This window comes from Quercus lobata, chromosome 3 (genome assembly GCF_001633185.2).
Source record: "Quercus lobata isolate SW786 chromosome 3, ValleyOak3.0 Primary Assembly, whole genome shotgun sequence".
NCBI lineage: Eukaryota > Viridiplantae > Streptophyta > Magnoliopsida > Fagales > Fagaceae > Quercus > Quercus lobata.
The window spans coordinates 16,391,123-16,410,046 of NC_044906.1; the positions used below are offsets into that span (position 1 = coordinate 16,391,123).

At 40.2% G+C, this 18,924-nt stretch overlaps 1 protein-coding gene across 1 annotated transcript in view; it reads left to right on the forward strand.

Moving 5' to 3' along the window:
• The first annotated feature begins 1,035 nt into the window (after positions 1-1,035).
• LOC115980418 (ankyrin repeat-containing protein At5g02620-like) overlaps positions 1,036-18,924 on the forward strand; it is a 42,075-nt gene continuing 24,186 nt past the window's right edge. Inside the window, exon 1 of the mRNA XM_031102667.1 lies at positions 1,036-1,636. Coding sequence (XP_030958527.1) covers positions 1,036-1,636 — 601 coding nt within the window. The remainder of the gene's footprint in view (positions 1,637-18,924) is intronic.

Sequence of the window (18,924 nt, forward strand, 5' to 3'; positions counted from 1 at the left end):
CACCAAGTATAAAAGCTCCAATCAAAGCCCCATTCAAACCAAATCCAATAAAACGAAACAAAACAGGTGCGCAGAACGCCACAAGGTTGATCCCTGTGGAAACCTACATAAGGCTTGGGCATAACGATTAACGAAAACATCATCTAACAATAAGAAATCTTCTTTTCTTTTCTTTTTTTTAATTCCCTTTTTTGGATTCTTAATTATGTTTCCTTTATTATATACCTGACTTGGATTCGTTGATATAATATATTCTTAGCTTGTACTTACCTGTTACTCAAATTGTTGTCTATAAAGTTTAACGGCTTGTGTTGGCAAATTTACAGATCTGTAAATTTACCAACACAAGCCGTTAAACTGGATGATCAAACAGAAAGTTGGAACACCAACTGGACAAGCTAGTGCGACTAAATCACATCTATTCAGGTAGGAGCTCTTTCAACACTACCTTTTTTTTTCTTCCTCAAAAGTTTCAAGTGAAGATCAACTGCCGAATCTAGTTAGAAAACTGTAGCAGGATTGTTAAGCAAACTCTGATGTTAAAAGTTTTGCTTTGGAGAGACATAGCAGTATAGTGGAGAGTGATGCTAGCTTAGTCCTAGATCCGATCATGTGTAAATGTGTAATGCTACCACCCCAAACAGGTGCATTGCACAAAAATTGATTTTGGCACTCTTAATTAGTCTGAAGCTTGAGTATAAGACCTGTAATTAATTTTTCTAGAGCTAATAGATTGGTTAATTCGATCTGTTGCCCACAATCTAGCTCTCTATAACATTAGAGTTTGCGTTTTTCATATTTTATTCTCTCATATCCCATTTTTCATTTCATATTCACCTATGTGTTAAAATGTAGACATTTTCATATCAATTATGAATATGTATGTAAAATAATATATTTTCTATTTTTAAAGTATCACTTTTTTCAACACAATAATCAAGAAAACCTGAAGAAAATAAGGTTTTTTCTTTTCTTTTAAAGAAAATATAGTATTGATTTTTTTTTCCACAATACTAGGCAGAGTGATATCCGACTATGGAAGAAGGAAGGCAATACAGAATGGATCGTCAATTGTTCTTAGCTGCTTCAAATTGTGATTTAAAATTCTTTGAGAAATTGACAGATCCCATTAGTAGTACCCTTTTCCAAGTGACAACTGAGAAGAACACTGTTCTTCATGTTGCACTGCAATACAAAAAATTTGAGCTTGCGGAAAAGATAGTTAATTTAAGTCCAAGACTTGTGTATGAAAAAAACTCCAAAGGCAATACTCCGCTACATGTTGCTGCGATGGTTGGAACTTCTTCACTAGTAAGCCTCCTAATAGACCATGCCAAAAAGTTGGATATTGAATCAGGTGGCGGACAGCTTCTGGGTATGTTGAGTCTATACGGAGATACAACCTTGCACGTTGCTGTGCGATATGGTAAGTTTGAGATTGTGAAAGTACTAATTAAGGAGGATCCAGAGTTGGCTATGTGTGTAAACAATGCTGGGGAATCCGCACTGTTCCTTGTTGTGGATAAACAACGCTATGACATGGCTTCTCATGTCCTAAGTGTTGCTCCAGACTGCTCCTACGCTGGAAGGCATGGCATGAATGTCTTGCATGCACTCGTTATTCACACAAATACTTGTAAGTGTTGCCCCATTTTGCACCTTAAATATTTTAGAAATATTAATTATGTCAAATATTTTGTACATCTTACCCACCACCTCAATGAAATCAACCCAATCCAATTAATACATTGACTTGGTTTTCGTGGGTTGGTGGTTTGAGTTGAGATGAGTTTGATGCTTTTTTGTTTGTTTGTTTGTTTGTTTTGACAATAATATTTTCTAAAAAATAGGTCATTTTTAAAAAGGTATTTTCTATAAAATTATTTTATTTTCCTATGTTTTATAGTGACTTTAAATGAGTTAAAAAATAATCTTTTAACTTCTCTTATTTAGTTTGCTGTGAGATAAAATTATTTTCCAAAAAAATTTAGTGGAAAACAATTTCTAAAAATAAGTCATACTTTTTAGGTTGACCAAAGATTATTTTCCTTTGACAATTTTTTTATTTTTTATTTTTTTATGTTACCAAATACTGAAGAAAAAAAAAAAACTATTGTCATACAAGGTTTTTCATCAAAACAAACCGACCATGAACTTTATTTTGAGTCTCCGGTTAGGTCTTGGGTCACCCACTCTATATATAATATAACTTTATATTATTATTTTAAAATTTTAGTTTGATTAGTTTTGGTATTTTGAGAATTGGTTTCCATGATTTAGATGGATGTTATCCACTGTTCAATACTGAACTAAACGATCGGCGATACATGACCTCACCAAAGCCCAGCTAGGCTGCCAGATATTTCTAAAAAGGGGCCAAACCAAGGTTCGGCCCAAGTCCAAATTGAAAAGAGCCCAAAAGATGGCAGATTGATTAATTTTGAAGCTGAACTTAAAGAGAAAGCAGCCGCTTATAGTAAACATAGACTCTGTCAGGCATCATTCAAAATAAGTACAAAGATTTTTTTTTTTTTTTTTTTTTTTTGAATTAAGTGCAAAGAAAAGTAATAGCTAAAATAAGTATGTGGGCACATAATTGTCTCTTAAACTTTATCTTTCTTTTTTTTTTTTTTTTGCTGAATTAAACTTTATCTATTAAGGTTTTTTTTAGAGACTCTGTTAAGTATTTTGAGTTTTTGAAGTTTTCATATATGAGTGATTTTAATCTTCAAAGTTTCAAAAAGAAGAGTTATTGATTCTATACTCTCGTTGGTTTTTTGTTTGTGTTTGATGAAAATATAAAGTGGTATTTTTTTAATGACTTGGCAAAAGGAATAACATGAGATGTTATTTAAGAGAGACGTGGCCACATCCGATTATGGTTAGTTTATTGCACTGTAAGAGTGAAGCCACCATAATTTAAATATATAGTGTTGGTGTGGACATATAAGTCTAAAGAAAATAATACGTAAAAACAGAAAGGTTATGCAAATAACATTTTTTATATTTACCTTTCTTTTTAAATTTTATAGATTAGATTGATTCGTATTGAGATATCTCACCCAAAAAAAAAGTTGGGGCGAATTGAGTAACTATCACTCGGAACAGTGTACAAAAAGGTTTTCGCTATGTAACGTAATAACCTAAGGTGAAATAATTATAGTTTTCTAGAAAATAAAAAAGGGTACTTGAGTTGAGGTAGATTATTTACCTTTTGGAATGGTCCCAAATGCGCCCGAAAGTATAAATTCTTGTATTTTATCTTGAATTTTAGTAGTCTCAAAAAATTTCGGAAGAGGGATGAGAAATAGCATATTGATGACCAAAACGAAAGTTATAAGGTAACGACCAAATCTAGATACTACTCTTTTTATCTTCTTGTGTACTTGGATAAAATGACTTCCCTTGTTACTGTCTACATTGGATAAATCAAAGGCAATGGATTAGAGATAATCGAACCAGAGAAATAAGTTTTAAACACTCCAGCGAAACAATACATTTTAAAATTAAATTGTATCTTAAAAAAAAAAATAAACTTCAAAAAACTGTAGATAAGGAAAATAAATGTGATTCTCTCTTCACAATTTCTAAGATGCCAAGGGATATTAGCCATTTGGATTCACTCTTGTCTGGCATTGTCTCCCACACCCACCGTCCCACGTTCATAGGTGAGGCTGCTTCAATCAAGGGCATGCATAAACACGCGGCATGCATTAGCATGATTAATAGGAGAAGGTATCTCAAGAGATCTCTCTCTCACACCATGTGAGATCCACACGTGATGAGAGAGATGTTTCATAAAATTATTTTTCAACTAATATTAGATAAAATGTTTAGTATGAGTAATGGTAGGCATAAAAATTTTCATAATCTTTTTAAAAATTGTTGAAATGATATATTATGATTGCTATTGATTAACATGAGGCTAATTGTAGGTATATGTACTCAACAAAAAAGAAATTTTAGGTTTAGGTCAAAGTGATATATAAAAAATTTAGTTGAAATATACTCTTGGTTCTTAGAGCACTATTTGTTCCTCTATTCCACTTTCATTAGATTATTTTGTCCATATTTCTAATGGAACAATGATGTGACATTTTCTTGATGATGTAGTAGGTTCTCTCTTTTTTATTAATAATAAAATTACACATAAGCAATGCTAGACCCAAACCCATTTCTATTCTTAGTTCAAACTGAATGATATTGAAACAAAAAGTATCATTCTCTCTTAATGAGGGCAGGAGATAGGTTCAAACCAATGGCAAAGCCAAGGGCAGTGAGAGGGGCCAATTGCCCCCGCTTCCACCAAAAATACCCTTCCATTCCTTCTTTTATAATTAATATTTATTGTCTTTTTTTGTTCATTTAATTTTTTATATGTCAAACTTCATTGAAAAAAATAAAATAAAATATTTCTTATTAATCAATGTTTTTTAAGTTCAAAATTTATAAAAAAGAATAAAAGAGTCTGAATTTGTTAAGGATGGGATATAAAACTCATGTTTTGCATCATTCAATAAGAGATTGTCATATCAAATTTTTACTTAAAATTCAAGAGTCCTAATGTGAAATCTATGTTGTAGAATTCAGCAAAAGATGAAAGTTTTGACTTTTCATAGAAGAGGAAGAGAGTGTTGTAAAAAAAAAAAAAAAAAAAAGGGGGAGAGAATTGAACAACTTTTCCACCATTTCTTTTAGTCTATCATTTTCTATAGTACTTCTTTCTTTTGTGAGATCTTTTATTTTATCTTCTACACGTGTTACTCTTTCCTTAATTGTGCCAATTTTCTCATCAACTAATCTGTCAGTTGCTTTTAATGTTTGTAAGTTCTTATCTATAACTTCTTTTAAACTACTATTTATATACCAATTGTCTGTCATAGTTTCTGTACAAATTATATATAAAAAGCTAGACACAGAAAGACAAAAGAACCTAATAGAGACAAGTAAGATAGAATCTCTACATGAGAAGTTAATATATAATGGTAAAAGAGGTAAAGTAAAAGAAATGGTGGAAAGAATAGAAAGTCAACAAACCAATTCAAAGGATGGAACCCTACGTAAAGGATTAGATATAGGAAAAGACATAGTAAAACAAAGAAACGTGACAAAGAAAGAGAAAAAAGATGATAGTCCTAGAAATAATGATGATAGTTTGAAAGAATTGTAAGAAAGACAAAAGAATGAAATAATACATAGGAAGTTAGATACAAAAGAGATAGAAAGAGATAGTGTAGTAAAAGAAGTCAACAATGGTAGGAAAAACAATTATAGTAATTTAAAAGAAAAGGCAAATAGTGATAGTGTATTAAAAGTGGAAGTAAAAGACAAGAAGTGTAATAGTTTAAAAAAAATGGTAGTTTTTTATTTTTTTATGTTACCAAATATTGAAGAAAAAAAAAAAAAAAAAAACTATCGTCATACAAGGTTTTTCATCGAAACAAACCGACCATGAACTTTATTTTGAGTCTCCGGTTAGGTCTTGGGTCACCCACTCTATATATAATATAACTTTATATTATTATTTTAAAATTTTAGTTTGATTAGTTTTGGTATTTTGATAATTGGTTTCCATGAATTAGATGGATGTTATCCACTTTTCAATATTGAACCGAACGATTGGCGATACATGACCTCACCAAAGCCCAGCTAATCTTCGGCTGCCAGATATTTCTAAAAAGGGGCCAAACCAAGGTTCGGCCCAAGTCCAAATTGAAAAGAGCTCAAAAGATGGCAGATTGATTACTTTTGAAGCTGAACTTAAAGAGAAAGCAGCCAAGCTTATATAGTAAACATAGACTCTGTCAGGCATCATTCAAAATAAGTACAAAGAATTTTTTTTTTTTTTTTTTTTTGAATTAAGTGCAAAGAAAAGTAATAGCTAAAATAAGTATGTGGGCACATAATTGTCTCTTAAACTTTATCTTTTTTTTTTTTTGCTGAATTAAACTTTATCTATTAAGGTTTTTTTTAGAGACTCTGTTAAGTATTTTGAGTTTTTGAAGTTTTCATATATGAGTGATTTTAATCTTCAAAGTTTCAAAAAGAAGAGTTATTGATTCTATACACTCGTTGGTTTTTTGTTTGTGTTTGATGAAAATATAAAGTGGTATTTTGTTAATGACTTGGCAAACTTATTTATTTATTTATTTACACATATAGAGTTGTAGACCCGTTTCTATGCCCCAATTAAATCCAAATGATATCTGTGGGGATCGTTCGATTGATAGGCCTATAGGATTCAGAATTGGTTGAGGATTGTTGGGCCAGTGGCCCATCCGAGGCCGTATACCCGTCCGAGGACATCATGCTCCTCGGCAGTATGCGTCCGAGGACGATCGCGTCCGAGGACGATCAGGACGTGGTCTCACCGCGATCAGATCTCAGAATTAGGTCATCTCAAAGGGTAGAGTAGCCGACTAAAGATGAAAGAGATAAGGCAAACAAATATCTGAAACTATAACTGCCTCCGCATTAATGACCTCTCAACCAACTCTCTGGCCGCATTAATGTGGAGGTGATACCTGAACAGTAGGGAAGCAGCCTTACAGCTGCCCATAGGAAGTTCCAGGAGGTGCCAGATGGGACAGAAAGAAATCCCCCGGACACAACCTACACGTGTTTGGCGAGAATGGAGCGCAAAGGGGAGTATATAAACTAAAAGAAGAACATGAAGAGGGGGATCGAGAAAAAGAAGAACACACATAAAACTGGAGAGAAGGAAGCAAGAGGAGAGAGGGAGAGTTGCACTAGGGACTTAAGAAAAACGTCCATTATACCAACGGAAAAGAAAGAAAACCTTGTACGGGCTTGAGAGAAAATCTTGGAGGTAGGTACCACAGTTAACCTAGTTCTTTACACCCACGCTCTACAAATCATATTGTCTGGGCCTTTTACGTACGAACCCAATACTATTTAGGTTCGTCACCAAATCGTGTCCTTACAATTGGCGCCGTCTGTGGGGAGAGCTTGTGTTAGCTTGTACAACCTCCGATACAACGTTTCCGATGGAAGGAGTGGAGCTGCTTCATCCCGCAGCGGGACTGCAACAGGATGATGTCAACTTGCACCAGGCGGAATCAAGGGGCTCTCAGCATGGTGGTCCTCGAAGGAGTCCCGAACGGAGGTTAGTCCGGGAGGGGAGTATACATACCACTCATACCACGAGAAGCCATACACGCGGGAAGAGTCACGTTTCCCACGCGAGGCATGGTGGGGATCTGCAACGTGAGATTGTGGACTTGAAGAGAAAGCTGCGCCATGCACGACGGGAGCGTTCCCCACCTCGCTCCGAACTATCATCCGGGGAGTCGGATGGAACTAGCTACAGGCGGAGATCGAGAACTCCGCAGAGTGAGACTTTCTCCTACGAAGAGGAGCGTCGCCATAGGCGTAGGCGTAAAAGTCCAACTAGTAGGGGCTTGGGAAACGATGCCATGAACAAAGCCTTGAGTCAAATTTCCAGGTCACCCTTTACAAGAAGCATAGATGATGCTACCCATCCTCGGCGGTTCAATCAACCTACGTTCTCTCTGTATGATGGCCATTCGGATCCGGTGGAACATGTAAGCTATTACAGCCAGAAGATGGCTATTCATTCCAGGGATGATGCCCTGATGTGCAAGATTTTTCCGTCGAGCTTGGGTCCGACGACGATGAGGTGGTTCAATGGCTTAAGGGCCAACTCTATTGGATCTTTCAAAGCACTGACCCAGGCTTTTGGTGCTCGTTTTATTACATGCAGCAGGACACCTTTGCCGCTGGGGTCCTTGTTGACCTTGTCTATGCGAGAGGGCGAGACTCTCAAGAGTTATTCGGATAGGTACTGGGAGATGTTCAACGAAATAGGAGGGAAGAATGACGATGTGGCCATAACTACTTTCAAAGCCGGCCTCCCAGCTGATCACGACTTGAGGAAATCCTTGACGGGTAAACCTGTTACCAGTGTGCGCCAACTGATGGACAGAATAGAGAAGTACAAAAGGATAGAGGAGGATCAGCTTCAGGGGAAAGGAAAGGCCAAGATGATCCCTCAGGAGAGGAGGGATTTCAGGTTGGATCGTTATAATAACAACTGACCAAGGAGGGACTTTGTTGGCCAGTCGGCCTCGGCAGACGCCCAGGTCGTTAATGCGGTATTTCGGGAGCCTGTTCAGCAGGTTTTGGAGAAGATAGAGGACGAGCCATTTTTCAAATGGCCTAACAGGATGGCAGGAGAGCCTACAAAACGCAATCCGAGTTTGTATTGCCATTACCATCAGGACCATGGACACACGACAGACAACTGCAGAAATTTATGGGACCATTTGGAGCAGTTGGTCCGGGAAGGAAAATTAAGGCAGCTCTTGCATCACTCCAGTGGAAGGGCGAGCTAAGCAGGTTCCGAGGTGCGTGGGGATGCTTCATCAAGGCTCCCTCGGGGTACAATCAACGTCATCTTTGCGGCCCCAGGGAGGACTGGATCTTGCCCCATCAGAGTGTTGTCGGTGTCCCGATCCTCGGCCGAGGATCGTTCTCAAGCATGGAAGAGAGCCAAGAAGCGTGTCCCCTTGGTTTTGGGTTTTTCAGACGAAAATTTGGAGGGAACCATACAACCCCATGAGGATGCCTTGGTGGTAACGCTGAGGATCAGTGGGTACGATGTCCGAAGGGTGATGATTGATCAGGGAAGTGCGGCGGATGTGATGTATCCGGATTTGTACAAGGGGCTAGGTTTGAAGCAGCAGGACTTGACAACTTATAATTCCCCTCTGGTCAGTTTTGAGGGAAGGTTAGTCACTCCCATGGGGCTAATCAGGCTGCCCGTGCAGTCAGGCACGGAGGTGGTGGAGGTGGATTTTATTGTCGTAGATGTTTTTTCTCCGTATACGGCTATCCTGGGCAGACCCTGGCTTCACACACTTAAAGCGGTTTCATCTACCCTGCATCAGAAGGTGAAGTACCCGTCCGGAGACCAAGTGCTGGAGATAGTAGGGAACCAAGCGGCTGCTCGGCAATGCCAAGTAGCGGCTATACGGCATCGGCCTGAGGCAGAAACCTCGGCTACAGCCAATAATGAGTCATAGCAGTTAAAGATCCCAGCATCAGGTTTAGACGTACCAACCAATGGGGTAGAGTGTGAAGATCTGGAGAAGGTGACCGTTGCTGATGATCCAGAGAAATTCTTTCAGGTTGGGGCCAAGTTGCCTCTGCAAGAGAAAGCGAGTTTGCTGGAGTTCCTCCGAACTAATGTGGACGTCTTTGCATGGGACCCGTATGAGGCTCCAGGAGTAGACCCAAGTTTCATTTGTCACCGACTCAATGTAAACCCTGCCGTTCCCCCCAGAAGGCAAATTCCTCGGCGACCATCGAAAGAGCATGCCGAGGCAGTCCGAAGTGAAGTTGCCAAGCTCAAACAGGCTGGGGCTATCAAAGAAGTCTTTTACCCCCAATGACTGGCCAATACGGTGGTAGTGAAGAAGAAGACGGGGAAGTGGCGAGTGTGCGTGGATTTCACGGATTTTAATAAGGCATGCCCCAAAGACCCATTTCCTATGCCAAAGATTGACCAGCTAGTGGATGCGACCATGGGCCACCCTAGGATGAGCTTCTTGGATGCCTTTCAAGGGTATCACCAAATACCGTTAGCCGCCGATGATCAAGAAAAGACCGCTTTCGTGACCCCGGTTGGGAACTACCATTACAAGGTGATGCCTTTCAGTCTGAAAAATGTTGGATCTACCTACCAACGCATGATGACGAAAATGTTTGAGCCACAGCTGGGCAGAAGTATTGAAGTTTATATTGATGACATGGTAGTGAAAAGTAAGGTAGTGACTGAACATGTGGAGGACCTCACTAGCATCTTCGGGATACTGAGAGAACACAAGTTGCGCCTGAATGCTTCGAAGTGCTCCTTTGGTGTAGGTTCCGGGAAATTCTTGGGGTACATGGTGACCCATAGGGGAATTGAGGTGAATCCAGATCAGATTAGGGCTATTAACAATTTGCAAGCGCCCCGGAATCCAAAGGAAGTGCAGAGGTTGACGGGGATGACTACTGCGTTAAACCGATTTATCTCCAGGTCAGCCGAAAGGTGTCGTCCTTTTTTCCGTCTGTTACATAAGTGGCAGGGATTCGAATGGACCGAGGAGTGTGTTGAGGCGTTCCAGCAGTTGAAAAATTATTTATCCAAACCGCCGATCATGTCTAGCCCTGAAGTGGATGAGATGTTGTATGCTTATCTGGCGGTAGCTCCACACGCAGTCAGTTTCGTCTTGATACGAGAAGACAATGGCGTCCAGAGGCCGGTATATTATGTAAGTAAATCCCTCCATGAAGCGGAGGTGAGATATCTGTCGTTAGAGAAGGCCATACTGGCAGTCGTCCATGCGACATGTAAACTTCCGCACTATTTTCAAGCTCACACTGTAGTTGTTTTGACCCAATTGCCTCTCAAATCCATACTTAGAAGTGCTGACTATACCGGCAGAATTGCCAAGTGGGGAACGATTCTGGGTGCTTTTGACATCAAATACATGCCCCGCACCTCTGTGAAGGGTCAAGTACTCGCCGATCTGGTAGCTGAATTTGCTGAGTGCCCTGAGGAAGTTAGTAGGAATCAAGATCACATGGATGAAAAATCGGTTGGCGTAATATCCGCGCCAGGAGGGCCGGTATGGAAGGTATACGTGGATGGGGCCGCAAACCAACGGGGAGCTGGACTGGGATTGGTTCTGATATCTCCCGAAGAGGTCATCATCGAGAAGTCGCTAAGGCTAGGGTTCTCAGCTACTAACAATGAATCAGAATACGAAGCTCTGATAATGGGAATGAGCATGGTCCATAAAATGGGTGGAAAGGCAGTGAAACTGTTCTCGGACTCGAAGCTGGTCGTTGGCCAGGTGACTGGAGAGTTGAAGGCCAGAGACCCAAGGATGCAAGGGTATCTGAACCGGGTTAGGCATATGCGAACAGAGTTCGAGTCTTTTGACGTATTACATATTCCACGAGGTGAGAATACCCACGCAGACTCCTTAGCGACCCTTGCCACCTCCTCAGCACGAAATTTCCCTCGGGTAATTATCGTGGAAGACTTGCATACTCCCACTTCACCAGAAAAGGAGATTTGCCAAGTTCGTCAAGCTAGTTTGACGCCATGCTGGATTGACCCTATATTAAAATTTCTCGACAGTGATGTGTTGCCCGAAGATAAGGTGGAAGCTGAGAAAATACGAAGGAGAGCACCTCGGTACTGGTTATCCGAGGATAAAAAGCTATATAGACGGTCCTTCTCTGGGCCATACTTGCTCTGCGTGTCTCCTGAGATAGCAGAATTAATCCTGGAAGAGTTGCATGAGGGTATTTGTGGAAGCCACACAGGAGGAAGATCCCTGTCATGCCGAGCACTAATGCAAGGTTATTGGTGGCCGAATATGCAGAAAGAAGCGCAGGAGTACGTTAGGAAGTGCGATCAGTGTCAAAGACATGCTCCGAATATCCACCAACCTGGAGGAGTTCTTAACCCTCTCTCAAGCCCTTGGCCCTTTTCCTAAAGCTATAGGAAACAAGAAGTACCTGCTGGTCGGCACAGACTACTTTACTAAATGGGTTGAAGCTGAGCCCTTGGCGAACATCCGGGACGTAGATGTGAAGAAGTTTGTCTAGAAGAACATTGTTATGCGATTTGGAATCCCACGAGCTCTTGTTTCGGACAACGGGCTCCAATTCGATAGCAATGCCTTTAGGAAATACTGTTCAGAACTGGGAATAAGAAACAGATATTCCACTCCAGCTTATCTGCAAGGCAATGGGCAGGCTGAAGCTGTTAACAAAGTCATTGTCCATGGGCTTAAGAAGAGACTAGACGACGCGAAAGGAAGATGGGTGGAGGAACTCCCACATGTGCTTTGGACGTATCGGACAACGCCCCGGCGTTTGACGGGAGAAACTCCTTTCTCCATGACCTATGGAGCCGAGGCCGTTATTCCGCTGGAAACTGGATTCCCGACATTAAAGACCAGTGCATTCTCTTCGAGTAATAATGATGCGATGTTGGAAAAAAGTTTAGACCTGATTGAAGAACGAAGGGAAAGCGCGATGGTTCGGCTAGCTTACTACCAGCACAAACTCAAGCAGTGCTACGATAGCAATGTGAGGATGAGGCCGTTAGCCATAGGCGATCTGGTGCTGAGAAAGGTCCTGGGGGCCACTAAGAATCCAAGTTGGGGAAAACTGGGACCCAATTGGGAGGGACTGTATCGAATTACTTCTGTAGCTGGAATAGGGGCTTACTATCTAGAGGATCTAGACGAAAAACCTGTACTCCATCCTTGGAATGTAAATAATCTCAGAAGGTATTATTATTAGTAAAGAAGTTTTAATTCAAATATTCTCTTTTAACTTACGTCAAATATGCATTCTATGAGTCCCGCATCCTGTCATATCATATTAAATTGTTAAACAGAAACTGAGTTATGCCAGATCCTCGGATCGCAAACTTAGTGAAAATTAACATCCTATCATACTGAATTGTTAAACAGAAACTGAGTTATGCCGGGTCCTCGGATCGCAAACTTAGTGGAAATTAACATCCTATAATACTGAATTGTTAAACAGAAACTGAGTTATGCTGGGTCCTCGGATCGCAAACTTAGTGGAAATTAACATCCTATCATACTGAATTGTTAAACAGAAACTGAGTTATGCCGGGTCCTCGGATCGCAAACTTAGTGGAAATTAACATCCTATCATACTGAATTGTTAAACAGAAACTGAGTTATGCCAGGTCCTCGGATCGCAAATTTAGTGGAAATTAACATCCTATCATTCATACTGAATTGTTAAACAGAAACTGAGTTATGCCAAGTCCTTGGATCGCAAACTTAGTGGAAATTAACATCCTATCATTCATACTGAATTGTTAAACAGAAACTGAGTTATGCCAGGTCCTTGGATCGCAAACTTAGTGGAAATTAACATCCTATCATTCATACTGAATTGTTAAACAGAAACTGAGTTATGCCAGGTCCTTGGATCGCAAACTTAGTGGAAATTAACATCCTATCATTCATACTGAATTGTAAACAGAAACTATGTTATGTCAAATCCTTAGACCACTAATTCGGTAGAAACTTACCTGCTAAGTTGTGTATTGAATTATTAAATGGCAGAAAGAGTGGTGATGAGTTTTCTAAATCATAAACTTAGTAAAAGTAATGCCCTATGAATATTCGTTAAGGAGTCAGAAAGAGAGAGCTTCGAATGCAAGATTGGCGTACAATGAAAGAGGCGTCTGAAATGAACCCATCCAAAATTACGACGACAAAGTAAGTAAGTGTAAAGATAACTTAGAACCATCAGAATGATAAGAAAGTAAGCGAGAAAGTCCTCTATTAAGTGTCTAAATTAAAATTACAAAGCAGTTTCTATCTTTTTACTTTTAATTGATGATGCTCCCAGTTGATTGAACTGTGGAGTCCAATTCTTGTTGAAAACCCTGTGAGACCGTATCTGTCTTCGAAGCAGTGGTGGATTTGTTTGGAGAAGCTCCTGAAGGGGAATTGCGAGGTAAAACCTCCTCGCTGGGGTTAATAGCTGGGGCTGGAGTATCAGCTTGGTGTGGTTGAGGAGCTGAGGAGCGTATCGCTTCGGGGTAATATACGTTCTCTGGCTTACGTAGTTCAGATGAGGCTTCAACCCCAGCACGGTTAAGAGCCTCGCTCCAGGTTCTCGCACAGAAGATGCGGCAAACCTCCGGAACTTCGGCTCTTAACGCTTTCTCAGTTTCAGCTATCCCGATTTCGTAGCCCCTCTGCTCGGCTTCATCCATTGCCTTCTCAGACTCGATTTTTGCTTTCTCGGCTTGTTCTTTAAGCTTTTCGGCTTTCTCCCTTAACCTCTGAGTTTCTTCTAGATGCTTCTTAAGAACAAGAACTTGCTCTTGAGTCTTCTTCAGCTCGGTATTCGCCTCGCGCAGAAGCTTGGCTTGTTCCTCGGCCTGCTTCTGGTAGCCTTCTAATGACGATTCAGCACTCTTGCGAGCTTCTTCCTCGACCTGTAGCTTTTTCCTTGCGATAGTTTGATCCTGTTCAGATTTGGACAAGGTTTGAACAGCTATTACCCTTCTTTTCCTTTCACCATCTAGCTGGTTGGAACAAGCATTGAGCATCTCATCTAGCTTGAAGGTATTTTGGATGACCTGTAAAAAATAAAAAGGGGGGGTGAGTTAGTGTTATAGTTAATGAAAAGTGCGCATTAGTAAGTAACAGTCACAGAATGAAACAGTATAAAAGACAGCTTCTCACCATGCCCAAATATCGTTTATTGTCAAGGATGAGTTGATTCTTCCTCACATTCTTTAGCTCAGCCATATCCTTTGGGAGCAATAAGGCCTCCTCTATGGCCGAGGCCACATGACACCCAATGCCGCCGTTATAATCCCTTACAGAGGCATCGTCTCGCAGGGGCTCCCCACCGAGCATAGGAACTGGCAGCCACGCTTGTGAATCGGGATGTGGGGAATCGGATTTCTCTTGGCCCCGCGTAGAGGGGTGCCTGGTTTTCTGCTGCTTTGCAGCTCGTTGGACATCCTCCTCTCGAGTGGGACGGGATTTGCTTGCATCTGCCACCCCCTTACCCTTCTGTTCTCTGTGCTTCTCTTGCTCGGCAGTGCTCGGCGGTGCTGGTTGCGGAGATGATCGAGGAGGGTGGTGAGGGACTGGAGGAGGAGACCTGGCTGGAAGAGGTGAAACCTGGGATGGTACTGTTTGGGCAGGTGCAGACTTTCCCTGTTGACCTCCTATCAGCTCCATCAAGCTTTTCTGGGGTGTCCTTTGTACCCCCATCTCGTCAGAACTTTCCTCGGGGCTTGAGGGCTGATCGAAAATCTCAAAATCGTCCGTGGATTCAGATACTGTTACAACGGTTTCCTTGCTTTTTTCCCTTTTCCTTCTCCTATTGGTCCCCTTTTTCTTGAGGGAAGGTGAGGGTGAAGAAGGCCCCGCTGAGACGCTGGCCACGAAAAGAGACTCTGTGAGAGGTGTGTGTTCGGGAAGTGGAATACCCTCTGGAACGATGAACCCTTCGTAGGCAACACTGATATGGCGAAGTCGAGGATCGCGTGCCCTAATCACGCACTTCGACGCCTGAAAGCCAAAAGAAAGGGGGGTATATCCAAGAATTAAATGTGCTGCTCGTAGCTGACCATCAGCCTCGTTCACGTATATTTCAGCTCTCAATAATCTGTCTAGGCTCGCTTTATTGACCAATCTGAGATTGGGCTTCGTGTAGCGTCTATCTGTAAAACCGTTGATTTTAAAGTTAAAAGTTGTAAGACGCGAAAATAATAAAGGTAATTAAAATGTGATCATGAGCTAAGTAGCATAGGTCTATAACTTCGCACCCACCTGGCGTTCCCTCCACTGTCGGGCAAGATAGACCATCATGCCATTCCCCAGAAAAAATGAGGAAATCTTCTTTTAGGTGCTTATTTGAAGTAGGGAGGCACTGAATTAACCTTACTTCAGGATATCTCGACTTGAGATAGTAGTCCTGGTCAGCTAGGCGGTGAAGGCTGTACACCCAATTCACGTCGTGATGGGATAGATTTAGACCCATTCTCTGATTCAGAGCGTCTATACTTCCCAGAACCCTAAACATATTAGGAGCGCATTGGGTGGGGGATAGCCTAAAGAAATTAAGGTAACCCCTAGTGATACTACCCATGGGGATGGTCATCCATCCTTCAATAAAGGCGATCATGGGAATAACCACTTCCCCAGTTTGCCTGGCGTCAACCCACTCCCCTTGGGCCGCATACCTCATCCCTACCGTTGGTGGGATATTGTACTTCAAGCGGAAGTTTCTAATACCCTCCTCGGAGTCGACGAGACACCGAAAGGGATTCCTCTGTTTCCCCATTTTTTCTAAAGAAACTTAGTAGAGAAAAAACTTTTTGATTTTGAATAAAAATGGTAAAAGCTTCTAGAGGACTTACAGGTTCAAAGGAAGGACCTCGGACAACGTACGATTATTTGTAGTCGCCAGGAGAACAGTGAAGACTGGAAGAGGGCAGGTTCAGTGTATAGGCCTTGGAACCACGTAACCATTAAGGGTAAGGTACAGGTTCAATTTGGGAACGCCTTTATAGTCATGTGAAGATTGTGAGCGGCAAAATTCCCGCTCACAAAACAAGAGAAGCCCCCTACCGTTTGATTTGGATCTAACCGTCGAACGTGGGAGACAAGGGAGTTGTCAGAATTTAATGCTGCCAAAATCGGGGCGTTGAAGCGTCAGGGGCATGCCCCGAAATGCGTACAGGTGCAGGCTTATGACGTCAAAACCCACCTTTTCTCCTGAGGAGTCGAAAAGTAGGATTTTGAGGGGCTATTGTGGGGATCGTTCGATTGATAGGCCCATAGGATTCAGAATTGGTTGAGGATTGTTGGGCCAGTGGCCCATCCGAGGCCGTATACCCGTCCGAGGACGTCATGCTCCTCGGCAGTATGCGTCCGAGGACGATCGCGTCCGAGGACGATCAGGACGTAGTCTCACCGCGATCAGATCTCAGAATTAGGTCATCTCAAAGGGTAGAGTAGCCGACTAAAGATGAAAGAGATAAGGCAAACAAATATCTGAAACTATAGCTGCCTCCGCATTAATGACCTCTCAACCAACTCTCTGGCCGCATTAATGTGGAGGTGATACCTGAACAGTAGGGAAGCAGCCTTACAGCTGCCCATAGGAAGTTCCAGGAGGTGCCAGATGGGACAGAAAGAAATCCCCCGGACACAACCTACACGTGTTCGGCGAGGATGGAGCGCAAAGGGAGTATATAAACTAAAAGAAGAACATGAAGAGGGGGATCGAGAAAAAGAAGAACACACATAAAACTGGAGAGAAGGAAGCAAGAGGAGAAAGGGAGAGTTGCACTAGGGACTTAAGAAAAACGTCCATTATACCAACGGAAAAGAAAGAAAACCTTGTACGGGCTTGAGAGAAAATCTTGGAGGTAGATACCACAGTTAACCTAGTTCTTTACATCCACGCTCTACAAATCATATTGTCTGGGCCTTTTACGTACGAACCCAATACTGTTTAGGTTCGTCACCAAATCGTGTCCTTACAATATCAAAATCCATTTCTTACATGTTGTGAGAGAAATGTCTTAAGAAACCATCTCTTAAGATAATTTTTCCCTTATCCCTCCACATTTTGAACTTGGCAACCCCTAAACTCTCATCTTTATCAGCCAATTCCACTATCTCTAATGTATAATACAACCTACCTAAAATCTACAATATAATTTGCAAGAATCAAGTTAAACAAAAAACAATCATCAAGCAAACTTAATTCCCTTATGTTTAATATTAGCTTTTATATATCATGTTAAATATGTTTGAATAGATGTAGAAGAGAGAAGCACAAAATAGAAACACAAAAATACGAGGGTAATGTGATTCAACTTAACGGTCTATGTCTATAGAGGAAAACTTTAAGGGCTACATTTTTAATATATGAGTGTATGAGTGTAGTACAAATCTTATATTATAATGAACCTAACAAAGATATATATATATATATATATATATATATATATATATATATATATATATATATATATAGTAGACTAGATGCTATAGTTAATAGATTTATAGTACAAGTAGGAAACTTGGTTTACACATAAAATATGATTAGGTTTGAGCCTATTACATTGGACTAATATATCTTTAACATATCTCTAACACCTTCTAATCAATGTCAAAGAATAGCTAAGAGCCTTATAGTTTCTAACATAACCATCTAGGATTCAAATCCATTAACTATCAAATTAAATTTTTTTTTTTTTAAAAATCAAAGTAAGAACACCAAGAATCCCATTTATAGACATCATTAACAACTTCTTTACATGATGTACATTGTTCAATTCTCTCCCCTTTTTTCTTTTTTACAACACTCTCTTCCTCTTCTATGAAAAGTCAAAACTTTCATCTTTTGCTGAATTCTACAACATAGATTTCACATTAGGACTCTTGAATTTTAAGTAAAAATTTGATATGACAATCTCTTATTGAATGATGCAAAACATGAGTTTTATATCCCATCATTAGCAAATTCAGACTCTTTTCTTCTTTTTTATAAATTTTGAACTTAAAAAACATTGATTAATAAGAAATATTTTATTTTTATTTTTTCAATGAAGTTTGACATATAAAAAATTAAATGAACAAAAAAAGACAATAAATATTAATTATAAAAGAAGGAATGGAAGGGTATTTTTGGTGGAGCCGGGGGCAATTGGCCCCTCTCACTGCCCTTGGCTTTGCCATTGGTTTGAACCTATCTCCTGCCCTCCTGATATTTGATTAAGAGAGAATGAGAATGAAAAAGAGAGAGAACCTCATTAAGAGAGAATGATGCTTTTTGTTTCAATATCATTCAGTTTGAACTAAGAATACAAATGGGTTTGGGTCTAGCATTGCTTATGTGTAATTTTATTATTAATAAAAAAGAGAGAACCTACTACATCATCAAGAAAATGTCACATCATTGTTCCATTAGAAATATGGACAAAATAATCTAATGAAAGTGGAATAGAGGAACAAATAGTGCTCTAAGAACAAAGAGTATATTTCAACTAAATTTTTTATATATCACTTTGGCCTAAACCTAAAATTTCTTTTTTGTTGAGTACATATACCTACAATTAGCCTCATGTTAATCAATAGCAATCATAATATATCATTTCAACAATTTTTAAAAAGATTATGAAAATTTTTATGCCTACCATTACTCATACTAAACATTTTATCTAATATTAGTTGAAAAATAATTTTATGAAACATCTCTCTCATCACGTGTGGATCTCACATGGTGTGAGAGAGAGATCTCTTGAGATACCTTCTCCTATTAATCATGCTAATGCATGCCGCGTGTTTATGCATG